Consider the following 11,244-nt stretch of genomic DNA (forward strand, 5'->3'; position numbering starts at 1 on the left):
GTAAATAATGCGAACATACCATGAGATATCGTATAATTCACATTTATAGAAGGAATTAAAATATGATTTATCGTTATTTCGCGCTAAATTTACTTTTTCACCAAGTAATTTGTTCTAGTGAACTCTGTACAATAATTTCATTTTGCACCAAACCATCTCGTAATACTTCGACGTTTCGTAACACACCCGCACTCAAATCATCACACGGTCTCATCGTGTCACACATGAACAACATTCAATAAACCTCATTTAAAAGAAATTATTTGAAAAGTACAAATTAAAACTGGCAGGATTTAGCATAATTTGCATACTAGTATAATCCAAAATATGTTCTATTTTCGAATGAGCCACTCACAACTGGACATACGTGGTAATTCTTCTGAAGGTTATCATAAAACATGATCGTGCATTTTGCAGTAATGTTAACCATCCGTGCAGTTCGTGTTGGTAGCAAAGGAAGAGAAGCAGCGTACCATTCAGGAACAGTAAGTATTTTTTAGTATGAATGTGTATTTCTTAAATTAAATCCCAACTGCCATAATTGTAGTGTGTGACCACAGTCCCTCTATCCCCGATCTGGAAATGACTAGCATTATTTTGTCTTGAACAAACCGTTCACAAAGATTCATCTTTGTATGATTTTACTTTGACTTCAAATTACAGGCAACTACAACGTAAACAAAACATGTGAACAAAATTAGCAGTTTGGAATTTTGGGTTTTTGAACCCTGATACGTATCAAAGCCTACTAACTCATTAACTTCCACTTCCTGCCATGTAAAGACTAATATCGGGAATTATGCTCATCTTCTAGGTTTATAGGGGAAACAACGGCGTGTACCAACATGCTGACATCGCTAAACAAATCTTGTCAAAATGGTGTCGTTCATGTAAATGTGGCCTATCGAAAAACCTGTGATATTTCTGATTTTTGGGAGGTCAAAACAATTCAAGTAAACCTGTACAAACATTGAGTAGAAGGTAGCGGGCGCATGAAAGCTAAGCAATGTACAAATACAAGTACATGTCCATATGGTGGAGGTAATTCGATCACTGCACGTACTCGGTCTAGCTATGTTACTAATTGGCAAAGTTGACTAAACTGATTTGGTTAACATATTAGAAACTGGATTAGACACATTGCAAAATACACAGCAGCTAGATTTCACTGGAATCACTGGTCAGTTTTAAGGATTTTAATTAAATGCCTTTCTTTCATTTATTTAGTTGTGTTCTTTTAGAAGTCGCGTAGCCTGTTTGAGCAGCAGCAAAATAACTCTGGGTCGAGAAAAGCAGGCGGGGACACCTTTGCGGTCTCCAGTATGGTCTTGTAATGAATGGGATCCGTTAGAGGAGGTCATTGTAGGACGAGTGGAAGGTGCCCATGTACCACCATTTACAGAGGAAGTCCAGGTGAGCTTTTATCAGCTCAATTTGAATAAGAGAACTTGGTAGTTACATATGTACAGACCAAATGAGTAGCTGTTTTACAGCTTTAACTTTTAAATTACTATTTACCTTAATTTGTGATGACAACCTAAACGTTGGATGTTCATTTTACCACGGCCCATTCATAATAGTGGAACATTGAAATTGTGTTATTCACATTGCGCTTGGAAAAAGAAAACAACTTTGGCTTTTTTAATGTCATCTAGTGTAGTACTCGCACAGATAAACTTTCAGTTACTTTGCTGATTTTGTAGGCGCGATAAGGCATGTGAATAGTGGCACTTAAGGGCGTGCACGTAATATTGTATATTGTGACTTAGAATACGGAAGGGTCTTCAGTATCTTCAAAACAGGTCTAATAATATACGTCCCTGGTAGCATGCCTAAAATATAGGGGTTCCCTCACTTTAATAAATAAATGTTACGGGGAACGAGATAATTGAACCAGCAAAAAACGGAAATATATAGTAAACAAATAAAATCAGAGACTCGATCGTGCTGCAGGGAACACTCAACTCTCCGGTGAAAAGCAATGTACAAGGTTGCGTTTTTTTGTTTTTTGGCACATTGTCGAAACAGCTGCATCAAAATTTAAACTCGTTGTCCGAGCCCAGGAAGTATAGGCAACTGCACTGGTGGTTTCAAAGTATTCAAACATGTGTGCTTTTCATTCACAAATCCAGGACTCTGTTAACAGTTTCTAAAAGTACTTTTCACTTACAATTTATGTCACAATATGTTACGTATTTGTTTTTTTCATATGTCAATATTTGGATAGTGTAAAATGAAAGTATTTATTAAATTACTTTAATTTAATGAATTGTATGCCAAAACATGTTTCTTTCTCAAGATGCGAAAGCTATTTAAAACCATTTAAAACGATTTGACCATTACAATGTTTCAAATGACAACTACTTGAAAATACCTGTTGTTTTTCTGCTGTGATATTCGAAATGATAATCAGCAATATTAGGACATTTTAGTAATGTATTTGTTTTATGCAACATTTTCCCAGAGACCAAATAAAACAAGTGCACCTAGAATGTTTGTTTTCTGTCTGTTCGTGATTTAACCTATTACATTTCAGGCTACAACATATAAGGAACATTGGGATTTCTTTAAATATCGCGGTGGTCAACCTTACCCTGCAGCCCACTTGGCAAAAGCAGCTGCTGAAATTGAGACATTTTGTAACATACTAGAGCAGGAAGGAGTCACTGTTCGCCGCCCAGCGATTGTGGACCATTCCATGGAATATAAAACTCCGGATTTTCGATCCACTGGTGAGGACTGATTGTCATTAACATTTGTTTATTTTTTCATCGGATTTTACTTCCACTAAAACGTTCCATATGTCTTGGTAATTAGTAGTAGTAATTGTTGGTTCTTAGTGAAGTAACGTTTTGTGAACCAGTTGCATTTATCTGTATGTATTCGTGGTGTTTGATGTGTGCAATGTACTAGTAGTCCATAATATGCATGCAGTACCTGAAATGATTTATAAACAGACGAAAAATATGCTAAACATATTCGAAAGTAATCATCAAAACAATCACTCAAATTACATAGATTATGAGTGTGATCATTAATCCACGGAAGGTTAAATTCGTTAATCTAAAATGTTTTGTCAAAATAATTTCATATTAAATATGTCTGTATCTGAGCATGCTATTTGGGGTATATGTAATATTTTCTGCGACATTACTCGTCTGCCACACTTATGGTCAGTATTTTGTAAATGTCACGAACGTGCGTTTATCTTTGGTCTCTATGTAGATTAGTAATCGACACATTTTTTTTTCATATGCAGATAAGGAATCGCCACATTTGTTTTCACATGCAGATAGATTAGAAATCGCCACATTTGTTTTCATATGCAGATTAGTAATCGCCACATTTGTTTTCATATGCAGATTAGTAATCGCCACATTTGTTTTCACATGCAGATTAGTAATCGCCACATTTGTTTTCATATGCAGATTAGTAATCGCCACATTTGTTTTCATATGCAGATTAGTAATCGCTTCATTTGTTTTTATTTGCATATTAGTAATCGCTATTTTTATTGTTGTGAATTAGTATTAACTGCAAATGAAGCGTAGTAAATATGCTACTCAGAAATGTAAACTTGTTATACCTAGCAACAGGCTAGTGCTTCCGTTGTCAGATAAAAAACTACCCAAAGATTTATCAGTGGATGTGTCGCACGTATTTGCATTCAAAAAATATAAATTGTAAATTGAAAACAAAAATATTTAATTTTACATTTTTTTTCCTTAAGGCATGTATGCTGCTATGCCGCGTGATATTCTGTTGGTAATTGGTGATGAAATTATTGAGGCTCCCATGGCATGGAGATCACGGTTCTTCGAGTATCGAGCCTATCGTCCACTCATTAAGGAATATTTCCAAAAAGGAGCACGCTGGACTACAGCTCCAAAACCTCAGATGTCTGATGAACTTTACGACAAGGTGTGGAATAATTATTTCTTAAAATGTCGATTTCATGTTATGTTGTATTTAGTAAAAGTTTTAATTCTAAATATATACATTGGCCTGTAACTAATTAGATTCATAAAGGATGAAGGATTTTATCAGTGTAATAATGTCCATGGTGTGTAATAACAATTCTGTCTATCTGACTGGACTAATGGCATAATGACTGGGTATTACATACTACGCCAATATCGTATGATGTTAGTGGTTTCAGAAAACATTTCTTGAATTATTAATGAAAATTACATTAGTTCGAAATATTTAGACAGTTTCAGATGCGTACGTTATATAGAGCTGTATTTATTTGTGACGTTATTTCAAATTCTCCAAACCTCAACTTTTTCGTTCACAGAAATGTTTTTCATCCATGTCTAGTGGTGATTTATTTCACAGATTATCATTATGAAACTGACTTCATGTTATTAACCCTAGGAACTGTAATTATAAAGATTGCTCCAATAATAACTATAAATCATAACTTCAATAAGGCAAACTATTCATTTCGTGCAAATAATCCAAAACAATTTTTTTAAAACGCTCTCACAACTAACATCCACTGCGTTGTGCATTTAAAAGATGCGAAATTGATACATGGGATATACATCATATCAAATTCCGAGTGATTAAACATCTATAATAATTATCATTTGTTCCGGGTCTGCGATATTGTAGGGCCACTCACGGAACTTCTTATCTATACTGCATTTGTTGTTTGTGTTTATTGCCTAGTGGGCAAGTGAGCATTATATTTTGGTTATTAATGTGCTGGAATTCGAATCACAGATGTTGAGCATGCGCAGACACACCCTTACTCATAAGAACTATACATCACCAACAGTATATACACATACATATACATATGTATATATACATACATTTGCTATTTATGCAGAAAAATCTTCCCAAATGAAAGAAATTCTAATATTTGAAAGAGAAGAGGCATGTTGATGAACCACTCTGGTTGTTTTATTGTATGTTGTTTTAAAAACATCAGTTGTTTCACACCACAAATTATATTTTTGAATGGCCTGGCCAAGTTTTCTACAAACAAAATACATTGAATATCTTTATTTAATTTATAATATTATCACTTTTTTCTTTAAAACAAAATTTTTGGCTATATACTTTGTGCAGTATTTCGCTTGATTTCTTCGCAGTTTTACTTCTACTATGCACAGGCATACTAAAACTTCTAGAAGTGCTACATCGTAATTAATTTGTAAATTCACCAATGTGCATAGTTGCATCAAGTAAGGGGTAACACTATTAGAAAAAGAGGAAGGAAGGGAGGATAACATGGCATATTTGACAGTCACTTGAGCAGTTGATACAATACACTTAGATAAATTCTGCTTCTGAAAATTTAAAATGAAAAAAATGACCACAAATACATTAAAATACACCGTCTCAAAAACCCAGTTATTGCATTAAAAGGTCAACCCAAACTTAGATCGTGAGTGTCAATAATACTTGACTGTTATTTCATCTTTATATTTTACAATCCATATCTAAGAATAACTAAACAATACAACGATTAGTTTTAGTATCACAGCTTGCTTCTAATACAAATTTAAATATTGCCAGCAATAATCTTGTTGAGCATGTCTTATTTCCTCGACATCATATTCAATGGCTAGTTCTAAGGATCTACAACAGTAAAAAATACACATAAATCAATCTTGTTGATGCCATGTTTTTAGAAGACATCGACATATCAATTTTTTAATAAGACCATATCATTTCAAGCTACAGGTTGTATACAGGTATTAGCACTATACTCTTGCCCTTTCCTGCAAAAGTACTAGTCGAAGGCGTGTAGGGTACTAATGAATTCTTGTAAGCTGGTAAAGCTGAACACACACCAGGGCCAGTATTTGTTGCCATTGCATTAACATCCAGGTTCTCCCTTTTGAATCAGGATACCATTAGTACAATGAATTGTCATTTTTCCAAATAATGTTTCTTCTGAGGATCAATATCATCAATATTTGATCACACGATATAGACAATATAGACACAGCCCGTATGATTTATCATTGTCATCGGAAGAGCAATATGTTTTGGCCTCTTGATTCGACCCTTTGATACATCATATATGTGGTGTCGTCAGTAAGAATCTATACAAATACGCTGTATATTATGCTAATAATTATGTATGAGGTGACCACAGATGGATTTGTTTTAATGTCTAGTAGAGCTTAACGTAATATCTTAGTTGTTGGTATATCTAGACAAGTTGGGCAGATTCCAGTGTACCACTACTAGTATCTTCATCGTCAACTTAAAGGCATGAGTATAAGGCCTGCTTATACACTCTGACATTTTATAACATCATCAGTAAACAAATTCAGTGGTGTGTTTGATTCCAGAATTAAAATCGACAAGTTGAACTATAAAACATTTGGCTTTGCTATGTACATCCAGGCAGATTTGAAATATTCAACACCATATTATGCCTGACCGTGTGTATATATGTTTAGTTACTACAAGTGATTGTAAATTTTAAATTGGTACTTCCAGGAAACGCAGCATTTAGAATCATGTCAACTTCTAGCAGCTCCTTTGCTATGCTGTGATTGTATAAATAACTACAAACCAAGTGATTCATGGATTCCTGAATGCTTCGTAACAATGATTATTAAGCTACATTATCTGTGGGATCGCGAATGGAAATCAAATTCCAGGTCTTAGTAACGTGTGCTGCTATGGCAGTATGGTCAACAATATAAAACAGCAAACTAGTTGAATGAATTAACATATTGACGCGATACATAAATTTGAATCATATACAGTGCTCGAACTACTTCAGACGCTGTTAACACTTCTTTATAACACTTTATCAAATTGGCAACAAATCGCCCCCAAGAAACTTTTGTTGCCGGGGGGTGCAGCTTGATACTCGACACAGTTCCACAATTCTAAAATTTGAGAATATATATATATACATTTTCAGAATTACCCAGATGAAAATGATCCCAATCGTCATAAAATTAGTGACCAGGCAAAGTTGGTAACTACTGAATTTGAACCTTGCTTTGATGCTGCCGATTTCATGAGGGCTGGTCGTGACATATTTGCTCAGAGAAGTCAGGTAGGTTTATTTAGTCGGGATTTTGTTTCATTACTGGGTAAATTATTTCTAATCATATAATCAAATATTCGTGTAGCATTTACAATACTCCCGTTTTATTGACGCTCTTCCGTGATAGAACGATGTAATTTTACATTGATATTTCTATCACCCCGGAACCGGATGGTTGCTTGTAAAGGCGGATATTGCTCCAGTTCGATACATACATTGAGCATTTTGGAATATAGGTGCACGTCATTATATTTTGCAAATTGAATTTAAAATGGTCGAGCAGCGGCCAATGCGTTTGAATGAAAACAGTTCTACAGCCTCACTGACATGTCTTGGCCAATCACAAAATTCACACTTATCATTATTATATATACATCTTGGTATACATATGCATAAACATTCGTTTGGTGATCCAACTCAAGGTGGTCGAACTGCGGTGATTTTAATGCTAAACATCAATATCCGACGTGCACTGACGGATTTTGTTCAATCACGGTTCATACATTAGACATTATTGGACAATAGTAATGTAATAATGATTCATAATAGCTAAATGGCGTTCTGTGTACTTTACACAAAGAAAGGTTATGGAAGGAAGTCGCTAACACAATATTTTTACATTTTACTATGAAATCAAGTGTCGCCTGTACCAAATTTGAATGTCAACCTTTCTATTACAAATGATATTCATTGGATGAGATCCCGATACCTGGACCCTTATATTCAAACCTATGTTTTACAGTAAAATGCCATTTGACTACCTGCATGTTATATATTTTTAGTTAGCTCCATGTATGTTTCTCTCAAACCAGTGAAGTGTTTTTCACTTAAAACAGACATATAGAAAAGATACTAAAATTTCAGACTCATTGTTTATTATGAAATGATCAGCATTACACAGATCGAGCGCTTGTATTTTTAAAATGAGAGTCAAAAATGAAAACTTCTGAATTTGTGAATAAATTACTCTTTGTTTTTTATTCTACTCACGATTTTCTATGGTTCATCGAATAATACGATACGTGCATGGATTAATATGCTAGATGAGAATCTTCTGTGGAAATAAATTGAACTATTCTGTTGATCCGGGGTTTGTCAAACGTCTATTAAAGTAAAATGCAAAGTGAAACGCCTGAACACGGCAAACTTGCACAACAGTAATTTTCCGTTATCTGGAAACCAAATTGAAACGATTATTTTTTCAGGGTAATTCGCTTGTGTATTATTTGTATCTTTGACCTTATGATAAACTAAAATAATCATACAGTGACAGATATTTTTTTTGAATAATGCAACGAAGCTTCGGAAGTCGCCTAGGAAAATGGTGTAATGTGTTTACTTAGTAAATATGAGAGAGAAAAAAACGATTTTATATTATCACAAATAAAAATGCAAAGTATAATGGTTACTTTGGTTGAGCCATAAAGCCACGTTTTGTAATAAAAAATCAGAGGTAGAACTCAATCTAATCATCGGTCATGTCGAAGGTATAAACACTGCTGCACCCACGGGAACTGCCTAAACTTTCAATATATTTTACACAATTGTTTGTACTCAGAAACGATTCGTGTATTATTAATTTTCTTGAACAGCATTGCTACAATGTTTTCAATGTGGATATGCACACGTACCAAGATGGCCGCTATGCATTTAGTCTGTTCGTCAGTTAGTCGTGCTCAACTCCCGTGCTGATAGGGCTCTCTGCTAGTGACGCCGCACACTAGCAAGGTGCTAGACGAAAAGTAAAATAACACGTGTCAAATACAACACTCCACATCCTGGCAGAAATGAGAAACATAGATTCCTGGAGTATACGACAAAGTGACAGTGGTGTCGCTAACCAGCAACCTTGTTATAATTTACAGTTGCAGTTACTGGAATTGTTCACAGTAGGAATTTTTCTTTCCCACGGTCACGACTTTCCGAAGGCTACTTAATACTCCGCCTAGCCAATAAGATAAAACAGAACTTATCAACGAGAAGTAGGCATTGATTTGTATTATTCACTGTCAATCTATGTCAATTTGCCTTGTTATTACGTCTAAAAAACAATGACACGCGTAGCTGTTTATCGTAGCATTTTATTAATTTATTAATTTAGAACAAAATCTGGGTCTCATCCTTAAACTCATTCAAAACATGAAGTGTACCCTGTGTGTACCTGGTTGTCACAATAAATGATTGAGCAACTACTATCTTTGACCTGCATTATACAATCACGTGACACTGGGTGGTGGTACTGTTTCGATCATCGTCTGTTTCTAAGCTAACATTTCATTGCTGATCGGGAAATTTGTAAACGTTTAAATTTAGTTACATGAAAAAGAATGAATACAACTTGTCAATAAACAGACATGGCAAAGGTTGGACCTGGAATGGGAGTATGGAAAATAAAGGCAAAGTTTTATTTACATTTACAAAATTAACTTGAACCTGTTGTTGAGGTTACCACATTTGTGTTTTTCATATTTTTGTCTGTGTTGATTTTCAGGTTACCAATTACTCTGGTATCGAGTGGCTGAAACGTCACCTTGGCGACAAGTTCAACATCCATTGCTTATCGTTCAAAGATGAAAACCCTATGCATATTGATACAACATTAATTGTAATCGCACCTGGTGTTGTATTATGTAATCCCGAAAGACCTTGTCATCAAATTGATCTGTTTAAGAAAGCTGGTTGGAATGTTGTTTATCCTCCATATCCGGTTATGCGAGACTGTAAGTCAGTTGGATTTAAAAAACAACAACTTTTTTTACTTGAATTGTTGAATAGTAACACTAATATCGCCGTTGTTTGTCAAATTACTAAGACTTTGTACGTCATGGGAGAGTCTCCAATGACCGTGAAGTTGAGTGAATAGTATTGTAATATTGTAACACATTTACTGTTTACTGACCACGTTTTAATTACAGCTCATCCGTTAGGGGTATCGTTCAAGTGGTTATCCATAAATGTATTGATGCTAGATACCAAGCGTGTTATCTGCGATGTAGACGAAACTCCCACCGTAAAGATGTTCGAAAAGTTGGGAATCAAGCCCATTACTCTCTCCATCAGGCATGCAAACTCCCTTGGAGGTGGTTTCCACTGTTGGACCACTGACATCCGTCGTCGTGGTAAACTGGAGTCATACCTATGAACAACATTTCAAACTTCCTTCAAATAGCATGTTTACGCATGGACCTGTGTCACTTCTAATAACAAATATTAAAATAAGAACAACAAATCAAAAATCGTCACTTACATGAAATACTCCATGCACCAAAATAAAGCTATGACCATAAACGTATTATTATAGTGTTATGTTGTTTGTGACGTGTCGTGATTTCTCTATTTTCAAGAAGATAAATAAGTTTCTAGAATGAATTGTTGATGCAATATATGTTCGTATAAATAATATTTAGGACAGAGTAGTAAAAATTGTTAAGTATAATTCATCTTCAATCTCATTCAACGAACATTGTTTACCCAACCCGTGCGGTAGCTCCATTCATAATTGTGTCTGTCACGTGGTTGTGCGATAAAATGTGTATCGACCAATAGAAGGCTTTGTTACAAATGACTGCCAAAGCACTTGTAATTTTGCATTTATGATGTCTTCATCTTCTGTTTCATTTCTGCCGATATATGACGCAGTGACATCATAATACACAACAATGGTGTCAACACTATTGCCACACTCGATGGTCATAAAGCCGTTGAGGCAAAATAATAACTCAATGGATAACCTCTTCCAGTGTGACTAACAACAAATATATCAGACTCAGAATAGCTTTGGTCTGATAATCACTGAGTTTTATGATCTCTCAAAATCGTGGTTGTATTGCCTTGACATCAACATGGGTTTCACTGTGCGCAGCCGTATTTGTTTCGATAACTTGGCCAAGGGCGAGTATGTAAAAGCAATCAGATTGGCTGGCGATAAACTAATTCTAAACTATGAGGGCACTGTCGCATACATATAGTCACAATAAAATAATTCAAGGTGATAGTGGAGTGCTTTGCTAGAACATTTAACTTGAAAATTCAAAATGTTTTCAGCCGATGCTTTGACTGGGTATGCATTCTTTTCTAAATTGCTAAATTGTGGTTGCTTGTTCCAAATTTATTATTTTTCCTCGTGTATCAGTACAATGACCAGTTGAGTTAATCATTAACCCAAGGTTACAATATCAACATTAGTAATAATAGTTGATAAGAGAAAATAACAATTT

At 34.9% G+C, this 11,244-nt stretch overlaps 1 protein-coding gene across 1 annotated transcript; it reads left to right on the plus strand.

The window, feature by feature from the left end:
- Positions 1–373: 373 nt before the first annotated feature.
- LOC100366449 (glycine amidinotransferase, mitochondrial-like) lies at positions 374–10,333 on the plus strand. Its single transcript, XM_002733351.4, has 7 exons — positions 374–485; positions 1,228–1,413; positions 2,537–2,732; positions 3,731–3,921; positions 6,899–7,036; positions 9,519–9,747; positions 9,943–10,333. The coding sequence occupies exons 1-7, from the start codon at positions 399–401 to the stop codon at positions 10,167–10,169; spliced, it is 1,254 nt and encodes a 417-aa protein (XP_002733397.4). The 5' UTR covers positions 374–398; the 3' UTR covers positions 10,170–10,333.
- The last annotated feature ends 911 nt before the right edge of the window (positions 10,334–11,244 follow it).

The sequence above is a fragment of the Saccoglossus kowalevskii genome, chromosome 1, assembly GCF_978046115.1.
Source record: "Saccoglossus kowalevskii chromosome 1, keSacKowa6.1, whole genome shotgun sequence".
In the NCBI taxonomy this organism is placed as follows: domain Eukaryota; kingdom Metazoa; phylum Hemichordata; class Enteropneusta; family Harrimaniidae; genus Saccoglossus; species Saccoglossus kowalevskii.

What these genes read in the sequence shown, in the direction of transcription:
- LOC100366449 (XM_002733351.4), top strand. Translation starts at nt 399, where the DNA reads ATGATCGTGCATTTTGCAGTAATGTTAACCATCCGTGCAGTTCGTGTT. An exon ending in CAGCGTACCATTCAGGAACA is followed by an intron (nt 486 to 1,227) that starts GTAAGTATTTTT and finishes TCATTTATTTAG; the next exon opens with TTGTGTTCTTTTAGAAGTCG. An exon ending in TATTTGCTCAGAGAAGTCAG is followed by an intron (nt 7,037 to 9,518) that starts GTAGGTTTATTT and finishes GTTGATTTTCAG; the next exon opens with GTTACCAATTACTCTGGTAT.